At 37.5% G+C, this 16,631-nt stretch overlaps 1 protein-coding gene across 1 annotated transcript in view; it reads right to left on the reverse strand.

Annotated features, from left to right (window-relative positions):
• GALNT1 (polypeptide N-acetylgalactosaminyltransferase 1) overlaps positions 1–16,631 on the reverse strand; it is an 86,706-nt gene that overhangs the window by 43,883 nt on the left and 26,192 nt on the right. Inside the window, exon 3 of the mRNA XM_064705598.1 lies at positions 1,351–1,580. Coding sequence (XP_064561668.1) covers positions 1,351–1,489 — 139 coding nt within the window. The 5' untranslated portion in view covers positions 1,490–1,580. The remainder of the gene's footprint in view (positions 1–1,350; positions 1,581–16,631) is intronic.

The following is a 16,631-nucleotide window of genomic DNA, read 5'->3' on the forward strand; positions in this document are numbered from 1 at the left end:
AAGAAACTCAAAAAATGCAATGCCAGCAATGAAAAATTTAAGTTAGTTCTGCAAAATTCAGGTGGACTAGAACCCCTTTGAAATGTTCACATGCAGTTGTGAAACCGGGAGTCCAGAGGTGCTGAGCACAGAAATTCTACATTCCATACAGCGCTCTCTGTGGAGATTTATTGGCTTGTTTTCATCACAGGGAAAGAAAACAAGTAAACCAAATCTGACACTTCTTAAATATCTGCCCAGTGTTACTCTGTAACAGAGCAACATTATTCTTAAAATACTTCTGAAAATTTCCCAGGAAGGTCAAGGCTCACACCAGACGTCAACAGGCGAAAAAGTTTCTTGTGATAGAAAGCAATAACCTTGAGTGCAATTAACCAATTGGACTTAACAATTAGCATCACTCAAAAGGTTTCCAACATCAGCAGTGAAACACAGACACAGCCTTTTCAGAGAGAGAGACTCCAAACTACAGAATTAGACGCTTCACAAACTGGAGGTGGCAGCTGCCTGCAGTTCTAAATGCACACACTGAGACATTGCAGGGATGAAAAATCTCCCTGCACCAATCCTTTCTCCCATGCGATCAACTATGCTAACTTCTTAAAAATAAGGTTGGCAAGATCAATAGTAGTGCTGTCAAAAGAGCCCAAAACAAAACAACCCCACACTCAGCTCATCTAATTGGTGCTCAAAACCCTAAGATGGCAATAACAAAATTGAAAGCTTATCTGAAAACCTTCAGTATTGAAAAATACAGCTCTCACTTAAAAGTTATCTAGATAAGCATGCACTCATATTTGTCATTTTACATCCAAGTTCATTCTATTATCATAAATCTTACAATATTTACTGTGTCTTATTGCTACAGTCTTTGTCCAAATTTTGGGTTAGGTGGGTTGTAGGGCAGGGAGTCTTTTTCAATTTGGCTGGTTGAAGTCTTTTTTTTGCAGGGAGAGGCAGACAAGTGAGCTTGGTTGTTGGCTTGGTTTGTTTTATTAGCAGGTCTAATGAAGTTAATAGCACCTTTGCTTCCTCACTCATGGAAATTTAAAATATGCTTTAGACTGCATTAACATGGCTTAGATTTCTGCATTTCTTATTGCACAGTTTTTTAGGGTTATTTCATATACATTAGTGCTTAAAATTCTACATCTTTTGTGCTTTGAGTCTGCAACGTATATCTTAAGCAACGTGGTTATTCTCTAATCATTCAAAGAAACACAGAACATTCTGTGACCCCTAAATGCTGCCACAATGCTAGATTGTTGAAAAAAAAAAATCCCAAATCTTTAAAAAGAGTGCAATTTTAAAGGAGCATTAGTTTAAAGAATACTTAGGCAGAAAACTTACCATCTCCAGCTGGCAGGCCTCGTTCCTTTTTCTCGTCACATTTATTGCATTCACTGAAGTACAGCAATAGAAACATATCCAGAAGGACCCAAACCAAAGAGGTGGCAAGGACCACCTTGCAATATGCAAATTTTTTCATGGCACTTTAAGTCAAATACAAAAATAAAAAAGTATAAATAAAAATATCAACAGGGCTTTTTTAATCCAGTTTGAGAGACAACGTTCTATATCTGGAAAAAAAAAAGAAAAAGAAAAAGAAGTCACAACATTTACCTGAGATGCTAAAAGCAGAAATTTTAACTCCATTTTAAAGGTAACAATTTAGTTATGTTCTGATGTATGCAAGAAAATTAATATCCTATGCATTTCAGTGAGATAAGGGAATAGGGTCAGTTTTAGCAGCATTATTCCAATCCTTTATAATGTTAACATTCATCACCTGAAACATCAAAATGAGTGACCAAAACAGAGTCCTCTGCTGAGCCACTGGAAAAGAAGGTAGGCACATCTAATAACATCAGAAGAAACTCTCTGGATCCTCTGGAAACCAGGATAACCCCAATGAATGAAAACCAGGAACATCTGGGGAAGCAGGGTATCACTCTCTACTGCATGAATCCCATGGCTAATATTTCTCATGCTTCTCCCATGCAGCACACACTGAGATTCTGGGTCCATCACTCGGAATGCTGGCCTACAAATGCCAGGATTTTACACAGGGTCTAATTGCCTATTACAAAAGCATCACAAAGACAAATGCTTTGCACTTCCAGCAAACCAAAACCAAACACCCCTTTTGGTAAAATAAAACAGTAGGCATGGTTAACAAAGTACCCATAAGCCACCAGGATCATTTACTAGGTATTCAAAGCTAAAGTTAGCAAGTCTGACACTTTATGCCTTTATTAGCTTAATGTTTGATTACAGAGCAAACCTCTCTATATTTTTTCAACGTGTATACATTACAATTTTAGAATGCTAATCTTTGAAATTCTCTTTTGCCCTACTCAAATTACAGACTTTGTTACAAAGACTGCATATTTCCATGACTAGTAGGGCAGAATCAAGAACAGCTTTGAGCTTCCTCACACTAAAATACAGAGGGTTTCATTTTTAATTTTTTTTTAACCACTACTGACATATTTCAACTCAAAGTACTCCTGAAATGTTTACCAGTGGGAACAGAATACCAGTTAAAACCAGAATTGCAAAGACTCTTGACATAGAAAATGAAGGGAATAAAATAAGGAGACTTTAAAGACATGCTAGGATTTTACGAATTACATACATTAAATTTTTCTTACATGCTTTCAGTGAAAACTGAAGAATTTATTGAAAAGGGAACTTTAATCTCAAGTGTTTGTGCTGGTTTGGACTGGTGTAATTTCCTTCACTGTGACCAGTAGAGGCCATGTTTTGTATTTGTGCTGGAAACAGCATTGATAATTCAGGGATGTTTCTGTCACTGCTAATCAGTGCTTACACACTGTGGAGGCCTTTTGTGCTTTTCACCCCACCCCACCAGTGAGGAGGCTGGGGGTGCACAAGAAACTGGAAGGGAACACAGCAGGGACAGCTGACCTCAACTGACTCAAAAGATATTCCATATCATATAAAGCTCAGTATATAAAGGTGGGGTAAGAAAAATGGAAGCGAGGATGTTTGGAGTGATGGCTTTTGCTTTCCCAAGCAATCGCTGCATGTGATGGAGCCCTGCTCTCCTGGGGATGGCTGAACATCTGCTTGTCCATGGGAAATGGTGAATAAACTCCTTGTTTTGTTTTACTTGTTTGTGCAGCTCTTGCTTTAACTCAACTCATTTTTCATTTTTATTCCTTCCATTCTCTCCTCCATTCCACTGGGGTGGTGGGCAGTGAGTGAGTGGCTGCTGCATGGGGCTTGGATGCCAGCTGGGGTTAAAGCACATCAGTTGTGACTACACAAAAACCTCATTAGAGGCCTGCATTGCTAAGACTGCATTTCCTTTACTATTTCATTGCCATAATTTGACCCCTGCCTCCCCCCACCCTTCTTAAGGGAAAATATGACATCCCTTTTCTAAATACAGCTTATTTCTTCTAATTGGCAGCAGACACATTGCTATCTCCCTGCACTCCTTTACACTGAAGTCACACAGCTCTGGGTGGCACACCAGCATAGGAGCCTGTGGCCTTCCACTTGTACAAGGCCAGAAGGGTGTACAACCCTCTGCTTCCTGCAGAGGTGCATATCAAATGACAAGAATGAATTATTTTTGGGATCTCAGCTTGCATCTATATAGTTTTGGTGTACAGGGATGACTGTTAAAAAATTAGGAACTGCAAAAGGATCTGTAACTAACAACCTGATGATAAAGTAACAGATGAAATTGCCACAAGGAAACATTAAGTGGCATACATTATGAAAAAATCCCAGGGTTCGGTTGGAAGTTTTTTGGTTGTTTTTTCAGTGTTTTTTTTTTTTAATAGATAGAAGGATAGACCTGAACTCTATCCTCCTATCTATTAAAAAAATATTGGGAGCTGTACTATGAAATTCTGTAAAACCATCAGCAGCAGTGAAAGAAAAATAAATTTGTTACAGACTACTACGTAGAAAACAGAAACCAAACCATCACTACTCCATTACACAGTACCTGCTCTCTCATCTTGAGTGCTGTGTGAACATCCAGTCTTATAATTTCAAAAAGGATATAGGAGGATTAGAAGGAACAAGTGAGAAGTGCAAAAGGATGAATACAACAAAAAGCAGCTTTATTATAAGACAAAAGAAGCACTTTTCCTGGCTGGAAAAGATGTAACCTAAATCAAGTGGCAGGTCTATATAATCAAAATCTGTACAGAGATGGTAAATAGAGATCAACAGTTGCCTTTTACTCTTACTTCATATATTGGCAGAAATCAAGTGAATTTAGCAGCAAAGAGGTTAAAATCCAGAAAAGGAATTTATTCCGTACAGTGTGCAGTCATCCAGGGGAGCTGCCTGCCACCATCCCCTGCCAGCACTGCAAGCCTCTTCATCAACTAATAAATACCAAGTCCTCACCCCTACTTTGGCCAGTCCCTGACTGTGAACTTTAAGTCACCGCATCCCAGGAGAGTACAGCAAGGAGGTATCATTCCAGTTTCCACTATTCTCTGCCCTAGATATGCACATCAACCACTGGCAGAGACAAATACTGTATACAGAAAAAATTTGTCTGACAAAGTGCATGACTGCCCTTAAATTCTTCATACAATAGGTTTCTTCTGGTCCAATCCGGATACCATAGAAATTATTTGGCAAAGAAGGAAGTCACACCACCACCCTGCTTGTTCTTAAAGAGTACAAATGCTAATAAAATACGTGTTTTGAAAGAAAACTCTACCAATTCTTTTAATTTCACACTTCTTGAAGTTCAGACTTGTGAGACATGAGGCATAAGGCTGTAAAACAGTGTAAAACCCACAGGAGCACAGAGCTTTGGGGTCCTCAGATTAGGAAGACACAGGAGAACCACAATCTAGACTTGCTGCTCTATATCAAGTGCTTTGGAATGTATAGCCTGGCAGTATATCTGCCTCTAACAAAAGAAAATTCCATTGTCAGTTCAGTGAAATGTCAAAAAGATACTTTGTGACCCCTTTGAACCCTTTGAGGGTTTGGGGAAGTGATGAAAAGACAGTGATGCAAAAGTTCAACACGCAGTTTTCCATTGATAAGGTCCTTCCCTGTACCTTTTGATGAAGGCTCTCATTCCCTTGGGCAGTCTATCATCTCATGAATTACACTGCATTTTTACCACTGCTTTTATGACAGCACTCCCCCATCTGCTTCTCCAGTAGAGCAGTGCAGCAGAGGGGCCCAGAAACTCAGATGAAGCAACTGCTCTTAGCATACCAGAGCCTTGCCCCAGAGCTCAGGGCTTGGTTCCTCCTTCTGCTGCTGGAAGGTGGTGGTGGCCTCAACCACGGGAGGAACGCTCTGCTGCTTCTTCAGTGGAAGAGGCTAAGGAGCAAAGTGAGCAAGGATGAACAGCAGGTGGGTGCATCTCCACAGAGACCTTGAAGTGCCATGAGAGTCTGTGCCCCACGATGCAAAAAAAGAGAAGAGACAGCTAAGCATTGCACTCAAAGGATAAGTGGATGGAAACTCCCAAAAATGGAGGCTGAGAGAGACAAACCCAGGAAATTGTGGCAACAGAAGGAAAGTCTGCAGATGTGCCCTTCCACAACAATTATACTGCCAGGGATGCTGTTGAAAGACTGATGAATAAGCCTGAGTTACATTTCCTGAGCACATGACGAGGTTCTCATATAATCTAAGAGTACAAGTTGGAACAAAACAAAAGCAGCAACAAGAATGGCACTTAAAGGATAGCAAGAAAAAGAAAAATTTAAAGGCTGAGAATACTGCAGATCCACTGCTCAGCATGCAAAGGCTAAGATACTCAATGCCTTTTTCAGTCCCTTTGTTATTGGAGGCAGAGTCTGCAAGAGTGAAACTTCACAGGCAGTACACAGACTGGGTCAGGGATCTCTTAAACCACTTGGATATGTGCAATTCCATGGCACCAGAAAGGTGGCATGGAAGGTGCTGAAGGAGCAGGTTGATCTTACTGCAGGGCCATTCTCTGTCATCTGTGAAACATCTGAAATGGTGATCCAGAGATTCCCAATCCTCAAGATTAGGAAAAAAGTTAACATCAAGTAGGAAAGGAGATTCTGGAGAACCATCTGCTAAGTCAGTCTCACTTCAGTCCTTGCAAAGATTATGTGAGAAATCTTACATACAAACACACAAAACACCAAACCAAAAAACAAATAACAAAATAAAGTAAATCCAATCCCTACCAGATCACCACAACACAAAAACTAAAAGGGAAATAGGCAGTACAGATACATCAAAGCCATACCATACTTTAACAATTTGGCAACTCACTTCAAGGAGAACATTGGTTTGGTGAACAAGGGAAGAGCAGTGAATGGTGTTTGCATTAACTTCAGCAGGGACTGTGATAGTCTTCCAGAGTCCCTTTTCAGAACTTAGTGAGATTTAATCTAAAGAAGTGGGTTATCAGGGGACAGCTAGCTGGAGCACCAGGCTTTCTGGGTTCTGTCCAGCCATGCAAAGTTAGCTGACAGACAACCACTGGTGACAGCTCTCTGAGGCCAAAGCTGGAGCTCACACTTGCTGGTGCCTTTACTGAGAAGCTGAGGGACAGCACTGAAAACACGCTCAGCAAGGTTGCTGGTGACACCCAGCTGGGCTGGAGCATGCAGGCAATACCCTGAAACAACATGCAGGAATGAATCTGGGTGGCCAATTCAAGGGACATTCAAAGGCTAGAAAAACAGGCAGGTTAAAACCTCAGATATTCAGTAACTAAAAAGCACAAATTCCTGTTCTTAAAGGTCAAGTTGGATAAGGCCCTGAGCAACTTGATCTAGCTGGTGGCATCTCTGCCCATGGCAGGGGCTTGGAACTAGAATATGACCTTTTAAGTTCCTTCCAACTCAAACCATCTTGTGATTCTACGAGTATTATCTATATAGGCTGGGTACTACCATGCTAAGAAGCTGCTCTGCAGGAAGAAACCTTTGGAGCCTGAGAGCAAATTCAAAATTAATCAGTAGTGTGTTCTTATGGCAAAGAAAGTCAACTGCATCTAAAAACCAGCCTAGCAACCACAGAAATAAATCCTCAAATGCATAGACTTAATAATTGCATTTACCTACAGAGTAATGAAATAGAATTGAAGATTTCTGCAAAACCAAGTACTTTTCATTCCTTCAAAATACTGGATTATAGATTACAAAGCCCTTATACTATAGAAGAAAAAAGAGTATTAAAAGCACCTTGGAAAAGGTAGGAAAAAAGGCTGTACTTTATCAAGAATAAAGCGAAAAGAGGAAAAATGGGTACATTCAAGTCTTGTTATTTCTGAAGGTCAAGTGAATTTTTCTTCCCTGTGACAAAATCCATGATATATTTGACACTACAGGAAAAGGTCATCTTTAAAATTACTGCTCATATAAAGAACATTGTTGCACTTAACAACCTCTTTTACAAACACAGTTGGCATGGAAAAGAAAACCTACTCTTTTTCAGTATAGCACACAAATACTCAGTCATTTTTGTCTTTGGATCAACTTTATCTGTGTTTATACCAGTGATCAGTCTTCAATAAGACTTTGTGGCAGACTTGACAAAGGATTTCATTGCTGTTATTCAGCTAAATCAGGATTCTACACTGGATGCAGCACGTAACCAGACAAAGCTGATGTAAAGTTTGTTTTCTGCAATTTCAGATATGAACAAACAGAAGCTGGCACAAAATAAGGGCTTATCAAAATCCTGACACAACATTTACTATGTTTAAGCTATTAATATCAATTTATACCAAATGGAAAATGAATAACTGAATAGCATCTAAGGAAAGATTGATGGCCTACACAAAACTGAATTTTCAGCTTCTCAGTCTACTTAATAGCAAAGGAGAAAAACTGGCATACTGGTAAGGTAATATCAGGCATGCGTATGGATTTTTGAGCAAATTTCCAAAAAATGGAGCCAACACAAATTGTAGTGAGCACTGTCTACAGCTCTGTATCTCTGAACTATTAGAGAGTCCAATCCCATTGGTTACATTCATATTTGAAACCAGAAGTGATGCCAGCACTACAATCAGGTTCCAGAATTACTTTTGCTGCTGTGCTGATGTGTTTTGTTTTGGTTTGTTTTTTGTTTTTTTTTCGTTTTTACTGGCCCATGCTCTAAATTGGATGTGGTGCATGTTTGCAGAGAGCTCATTACCATCAGAACATCAGTAAACAGGCTGATTTGAGGATAAACAAAGCCCTACCTTTCAATGCTATGAAAGCAAGTGATAAAAAACCATTTAAATAGGTCAGCCCATCACCTGTGGAAAACAGATTATTCTTCATCTTTTTCACAGTAACACAAATGCATGGGGTAAATTTCAACAGGCTAAAGAGTATTAGGATGCCAGCAGTCTTCTTCTCAGAAGTTAATATAAGAGAAGAACATTTCATGGGGCTATGCTCATTTGATGGATTTTGAAAGGTTTTATTATTCATCTGTTCAGTAAAATTGAGCAAGAAAGTTCTGAGGAGGTGATGAGAGAAAGCAGATCATACTAGTCTGAAAACAATTCATTAAAAGCAAACCTGCACTTCAGAAAAATCTGAGAAATGTAGGTCAGCACAATAAATTTCTATTCTTCTCTCTCTAAGTAGGAAGACTACACTTTTAATTCATCAGAAGCAATTTTTTAATTCATAAGTCAATTTTTTAATTGACCATTTGAAAAAAAAATCAATTGTGTTTCTAAAAATGGTGGGCCTTGGAATAAAGGCAGAATAACAAACGTTGAAGTGGCTGACTACAGCTGAAAAACAAGGATGAAGAACTTCATACACAAAGGCAGAAGCTATTGGTTCATGCTTCCTTTCCAACAAATTAACAGAATGCATTATACTTACAAAAGTAGAAGCTCTTGTGAGGTTAAAATCTCTCATTACATAGAAAAGCAACACCAAAAATGGAACAACAGTGATGCACTCCAACTACAACTCTGTCAAACTGCTTACAACTGTATGGAACTACGTGATTGTGTACTTGAACCTCTGATTCTCCCTATTCAGAATCACAGAATCATAGAATACTTCAGGTAGGAAGGGACCTTCTTACTCAAGCAGTCTTTACTTAACCTTTAAAGATTAGCTCTAAATACTTCTACATAGTAAGGAAATAACGTTTCTGAATTGAAAAAAAGGCTTTTGTAAAGTTTGGCTTTTAAAATAAGTTCTTACAGTTAATGCAAGCAAGTTAATTGAAAATGCAATGTTATTTTGGTACCTATAGTTTTCAGAAACAACTACAGTCACTGAACTTCTGAAAACAGTTTATAATTTCACAAATCGGTGCTTAATGGTTTCTCAAATGAGTTTGTAAAAATGCCAAATTCCCTCAATACAGCATTTTTAAGAATGGAACAAAAGATTATTTACACAACTGCTCAAATGAAAACCTTTGAAAACACTTAAATCACATTTTCCCAGTCATAAACAGACCCATTTAGATTGACTTTATGAAAGCCCTGTCTTGCTTGCAGGAAGAAACTGCAGTGGGCAAGGTTTCAAAGGACCAGAAGAACAATATTTTAATCAAATAATAAAAAATCAAACCAATTCAATGCACAGATTTTGGATTTACATTCTTTTATTCACAGCAATTTTTGCTATGCAAGAAAAGGAATAAATTGATCCAGGAGGGAGATGAAATATTCCCTATCAGAATATCACTGTAAATATTGCAAGAACTCAAGAGGATAGCTAAAATTTGGAAATTAAGAACACAATAAAAGTACAAAGACTACTCCTGTCATATAACCAGCTGAGATTCACTAGATGTCTATTCTATGACTTTGAAGTAGATTTCAAATGTCTGAGGCAACAACTCCATTTCTCTTTTGTTCCACAGGTTGCATAAAAATTATCTAAAACCAGACATCTCATTCAGGGATTCTTCACACATTCCTATTTTCTCAACTGCTCTAAAATTTAATATATACTCCTATTATGTCCAGTGAGAAATCAAAATACACTACTTAATATTGCAAATCTGATAACAAAAAAACAACTATACATCTTTTTACAGAACTGCTTCAAATATTTGGAGCCCATCATTAGCCCAGGTTAACTGCAACATATAAGAAAATGAAAAGACAGATATATAACACCTTGAAGCAAACAGAAGTAGGTGTTTGCATGGCCATTAAGTTATTGCCTGTTGTTACAGTCCTGGCAGGTAAGTTCAAATCACTGCTATTCAAATCTTTTCCCTCAGACTGAACCACAGAATTGCCTCTCATGAGAGATGCAGAACAGGCAATCCTTTTTGGAAAGCAGATTTATAAGCCAAAAGACAGTTATTTCTTCTCCTGAAACAACTGCATCTTAAATTGAGTTACTGACACCTCAAATGCTGACAGAGAGCAAACATTCCTCTTCCAAACCATAGCTACAATGCATGCACACTCTGGGAGGGCTACTGAAGGTGCTTGACTAAGAGAAACACTCAGCTTGAGAATACAGGCAGTATTTTCATCACTGAGTATCAGAGGCAGCACAAAGACAATGAGCAATTCATGAGTGAAAAGCTTTTGTTGTTACCAGCAGCAAGAGATGATTTAAGCACTGAGCTCAAAAAGCCTTGACATGCAATAATTAATGGCTGAAGATGCATCAGTAAGACCTATTTGAGCCTTCTGCTCCCCTTCACAGCAGCCTGGAAGGCTGAAGTGAACTAGAACCACTGGAATAGTTTTTCTTTTTGGAAGACTCACAGATGGCGACCCAGCACTTAGCTTTTTCAGCACAGCAACACTCCTGCCAATCAGCATCCCAGAGCTATAAACTGACTCCAGTTTTTAATAACTCCCTGAAGAGCTGTGTTAGCTGGACTTTCAACCCTAACACTACAGGACTTTTAGAGAAAAATTGAGGTCACATCAACACAGGTGTTCTAGGTGAGGACCTCCATTTCCTCAAGAAAAACAATGCCATGTGAGGTACAGACTGTGCAAGTTTACCATTAGTCAGAAGAAACAGCTTAAAACGAAGTCATTTTAGGCTCCCTGTTGGATCTAAATGGACTTTTAAGAAATTAAAAGCTGAGCTACCGAAAATTTATATTGCAGTGGAGTAGTGTCACAGTAGCAGAGACTGGGCTATTAGTACACTATTCGCTGTCTGCAAGGAAAAGCTGTAAACACCTCCACATGTTTTAGGCTCTCAGTCTTGTGACAGGATGTAACACAGCGTGAAGGCTTCTAGACAAAAGCAGCATCACCTGGCCTTACAAGGCATGGGTTCCCTAAGAAACAAAGCATGTAAGCAGTCAAGGATTTCTAATAATCAAAAATTCATACATTTCCAAAAACTATTTTAAATAACTTGGCAAGTGTCAGTTGAGCTGTAAGTAGAATAGAGTACTTGATAGGACTTTTTTAAAGTTAAATTTCTTTCTGAAAAAAATTTCATTTAGTATTGTGAGCAAGCTTCTTTTGCACTAGATTAGACTATGTGGAACTAAAACCACAGTAAGCTGTTTCATATTCTCAATGCTCATATTTTCCATCTTCCTTTACATTGCTTTGCACAATTCAGAAAATCAAAGTGGCTTCCAAAATGTTTTAAAAGTTCAACCTTAAAATGTCCAACAAACTCAGAATTTACCAGCTGAGACAGAGCTAAAATGGATACTATACTTATCAACAGGTTGCTCTTCAAACAAATGTGTCAAATAATAGAATTTTCTGCAGATTTTATGATATTCAGTCTGCACATGTCAACACTCAAAAATGTCAGACAGAATTTGCTTTTGAAGTATTTTGAGGAAATAAGCAAATTCTTCTCAAAAACAGCGATAAGCACAGACAAAAGGGTCTTAAATTCACTCTCTATTCTGCTATTAAGTTAGAAGAGAAGAAAACTAGAAACTCAGGTGTCAGTATGAAAGAATTACAAACTTCAATGAGAAATCCTTCACTACTTGAAGGTCTGGTGAATTCACCTTCACAAAACTAACTGCATATTTTTCATAGACAAAAACTTACGCAGGCTCTGAACAATCAAATGAATAAATCTTATACAAGATATCCATGACACCTTCCTTGTATGTTGTAAGAAATTATTAAATCTTTCAGGCTAAGTCTCAAATGTTCAAAGATATCAAATCTCCATAAAGCTTCTGATTATTTTTTAGGTATGTATCAAAGCCACAAGCTAGAGTGGAATAAAAGTGTTCATTAATTCTTCAAACACTTTTAAAGATGGCAGAAAACGACATAGGAAAATAGTCATCATTAGGGATGAATCACCAATGGGCAAGAATTTGATTTAAAGAAAAGCAGAGTAAGCTAATTAGAGAAAAAAAATATTATAGAGGAGACTTCTAGAAACATTGGGTAAATTGCAGTCAATAGATTCAATCATCCTTTTGTGAGTAAGTGCAGAAAACTCTAATCCTGAAAACTTTCTACTGTAGATGAAAAATCCAGCAGGGAAAATTGAAAAAAATACCAAATAACTTTGAAGAACATTTTTTTCTCTGCCTTCAGCATATGTGAAAAATATTTAAAATAGAGTTTTAGAAGAAAAGCTTTGAAATAAGCACAGGTAAAGAAAAAAATCATCATACATGCTGGGGCTTTAGGGTGTTTATCATAGAGAAGGTGGCTGAATTCTTCCTAGAGTAACAGCAGAACTTGCTGAAAAATCAAATGCAGATATCAAGTTAAAAACTGCTGAAAGGATAACATGTGTGACAAATGGTGAAGACTTGAAGAATTAGGATATATAATTTGAAAACATGGGTGACAATCCCTTAACACACGGTGGGTTCTACCACCACAAGTAAAATGAAGAATGATATTGCAAGTAGAATGAAGAAAGGCAAAGAATTCAAACAAGTTAACAAGTTTTATCTCCCATTCCTTTAAAAGTGCCACTGCAGATGGTTTAAAATAAAAATCAAAAAGTACCACACCTTGCCATGTCTAAGGAAACATCCAAATTCTAACCAAAATAAGCCTGCACTTTTGCAGGGCTAAACACTTTTTGAAATACAGAGAAAACATCAGATCTCCATCAACAAAAGTCTAGCAACAAAAACCCAAACAAAACAAACAAAAAAAACCCCATGTGCGTGTTTCTCTTTCTCTAGAAAGAAATGACAGATTAGATATGGAGAAAAAAAAGAAAAGCTATCTCTGTCAAATTTTGGGATACAATAAAGTTTTGCAAAGCTTCCCCCAAAAACTTGTGCTCCTTTGGTTTAAATCCATAGGCAAATAAAAAGTCTACCTAGAGAGCAAAAAGGCAGTATTTATAGAGAAAGGCAATGTATCTTTTAAGCACACAATCCCAGCTAAGCCTGTTCTCACATCACAAGGCTGTGTGCTCAGCAGGTAGCTTCTGCTGCTAACAACTGTTCTGTGCTTAATTAACACACAGCACTGCACTAAACAATAGATTCTTCACATCCATTCTTCCCTCTCCCTCTTAGACTCACTTGTTTTAGAGGCAGTTTTGCTTAATTCTGTCTTTTCAGAGATCACTGACAACAAAAATTTGAGAAATACCGCACTTTTATGTCCTTTGTTTTAATTGTTAATCCATGCAAATGTACACATGGTATAAAAAAAATAACTATGAGATTTTCTTCAACCATGAGACTCATCAATTTTTCCATGTAAAGTTTATTTCTAAAATAGGCAATATCCAAATTTTGGGTTCTATACTGAAGAGAAAAATAAGAACAAAAGAACTCTCAGATAAAAAGCTAAAAAGGCAGAGTAATAAATGCAGAGTTCAGGAAATCCTTTAGAACTTGAGAACACTTTCAGGACTGGACAAGACAAGAAGAAACTGATAGGGAGAAGTTGCTAGAATAGCTTTCAAGCAGACTGTTATGGCAGTGGCTCTTCTTCAGGACTGAAGTCCTGGATCTTTGTCCATGTGTAATCTTGGTCTTAAGCACTGGTACTGGTATCTCCACAGGAACTGAGCCTAAACTCTTGAATTCAGACTTCAGGTGAGCTTCAGAGGTTCATATGCTGACATCACAAGAGAATTCACAGAGGTATCAGTACTGCCCATTTTGAGCAAAGCCTTGCACAGGGGCTGGTTTCACACTGAGACATTCTCACCACAGAGTTCTACCCTCCCTTTCCTTTTCAGTGCCTCTTTCCCTTTGCTGTTCAAGCAAGCAAAGTATCCCTAACTCTGGCAGGGAGCAGCCATGACCAATTCAGGTCCCTGCAAGCAGATGCCTCCTCCTACCCCATTGCTCTTACACTGCATCTCCTAGTTTGCTAACAAAAAATCAAGATAACAAGTAATGTAGAGACAGGATGGAAAATGATCTGCTACTGCTGGACTCAACACTCTAAAAGAAGAGGAGGAGAAAGTGACAGAAGAACCCACCTACCTCAGAAATATAATTCAGCACATATGATTCAAAAAGTCAGGGGCACACAGTATCCACCCATCCCATAAATCTGTATTTGTAATTGTAGAAGTGGATAAATATGGGCTAAATCACAGAGATTTTAATTGATCATGCACACACCTCTTCCCAGCTTTCAACTTAATTGAAAAATAAAAATAAACTTTACATTCAAGGTTACATTTGGTCAAAAGCAGCACTATGGAAAAGATAAACTGAATTCCACAGAAATAAAAATCTTATTTTGTTAACAGCTTCAAAAATCTGCACTTTTTTTTTAAAAAAAGAACAAACTGATCATGCTTTGAGTTCATTTATGGGAGAAAACACTAAAAAAGTAAAAATCAATAAAACTTTAAAAAAATAGTTTTCACTTAGGCCATGGAAATTATTTAAACAAGGTCATTTTCAAAAGAAAATGCTAAAGTTTCATTATTCTGTAAGAAATGCTTTTCAAATGTTGCTGCATTTTATTTATTGAATATTTCTTTTTCTTTCTTAAATATAAAAAAAAAAAGGCAGATTCTCTCAGACATTAAAATTCAAGACTATACTCTTAAAGCTAGTGATTCCAAAACATGTTTTTCATCTAGCCTAGCTTGTACATTTTCATCCTAGTTTGACAAATTTAAATAAAATAGTCATCTCATGATATGAAGAATACATCAGTACGGTAAAGGAGCAAATAAAATTTAGAATTTTTTATTTGTTGCGCTGTACAGCAGCCCAGAGAAGTCTGAAGAGTGGGATATGCAATTTAAGGCAGAAAGATTATTTTGTGGAAGAGTTCACTTGTTTCCCCAGTTACCTATAAGTGTGATGATAACAATTTTCTGCATAGTTGCATAGGGAAAAAAATCAGCAGAACATTCAGGAAGGCAGGTATGCATCAGACTTCAGTGAAGTACTTAAATTTCTTCAATACTTTGGTGCTTATTACTTTGCTTTTTTTTTTTCCCCAGAAACTGTCAGGCACTTCATGAAAAAACAGTTAGTGTATTTAATTTGACATCAAATGATTTTTGAAGGTATAAAACTTGTAGCAACTTGAGCTGTTTTACAATTCAAAATTAATTCCCGACTAGAAGCCAAGAGACAAACAGGTCACCAAAAAAAAGGTCAATCTGTCAGACAATATTAAAGAAAGAAATGTGATGGAGCTGTTTTGGAAATTCATAGAATTTGAGAAATAAAATCCCTCCTACAATTTAAATTAAATAGGAGATCAGATATTTTTTAAAACATCTTCTAAAATTCTGTGCTCCAAGACAATTGAAATTACTCTTCAATACCTTTCCTGAAATATTTTCACCTTCTCTGAAAGCTCTAGAATTTTTACAAGGAGAGATAGTAGAGATGCCTTAGAAGCCAGCCCATGGTTAAAGATTTATCAGCACACTATTACTGTGTAAGTAGCTGCTACTCCAACACACTAGCCTTCTGCTCTGCCAGCAAAAATCTACACAGCAACAAAGAAACTTAATCAGAGAACTGACACAGCTGAAAAAGAACCAGGAACAATTGTGTTTATTCAGCCACATTAGTCTCTCAGTGCAGACTCAGACCAATCGGGTATTCTCTCCAAAAGAAGTTATTTCTACTTAAATCTGTGTTCTCACTAAACTCAACATTAGTCAGCAACCACAGAAGAGGTGATTGGGCCATCATGAAAAAAAATAGTGAAGATACCACTTGAGTGGCCAAAAGAAGTAAACCCAGAAGTAAAAAATCGCTCTACTGTTTTTTACCCTAGATTTTTTTTCTTATCAGCCTCTACTATTAAAGACTATTAGGTAGTAATTTTGGATATACTTTTTCCTCTCCTCTAAACTGATACTTGTTCCAGTTATACTCATACATATATATATATATTCTGAAGGACTGAATTTAAGACTACATGTTAGATCTTTTGAAGTTGACTGGAAAAGGACCCACTCAAACATGAAACACATTTTCCCATTTTACAATGCTGAACCTGAACCCCAGAATTGGACCCAAAGAGTCCTTCAGAACTCAATCTGTAAAAACTAATCTATGAAAACTACTAATAGGTTTCAGGAAAGAAAAAAATCAGGATGAAAAATTAGCATGAAATGTCAATACCAATGACTCCAAGCGCAGGACACCATTTAACACACTAAATACAACTGCACTGGTTCAACTTTTCTGCCAAAGGAAGTGGACCTGTCACAGCACATCTTTGCCTGTCCATCCCACTAAACTTTGGCTTTCCATCTTGCTTCAATCAAGCTTTAAAAAAGCGTAGG

This window comes from Zonotrichia leucophrys, chromosome 2 (genome assembly GCF_028769735.1).
Source record: "Zonotrichia leucophrys gambelii isolate GWCS_2022_RI chromosome 2, RI_Zleu_2.0, whole genome shotgun sequence".
Classification (NCBI taxonomy): domain Eukaryota; kingdom Metazoa; phylum Chordata; class Aves; order Passeriformes; family Passerellidae; genus Zonotrichia; species Zonotrichia leucophrys.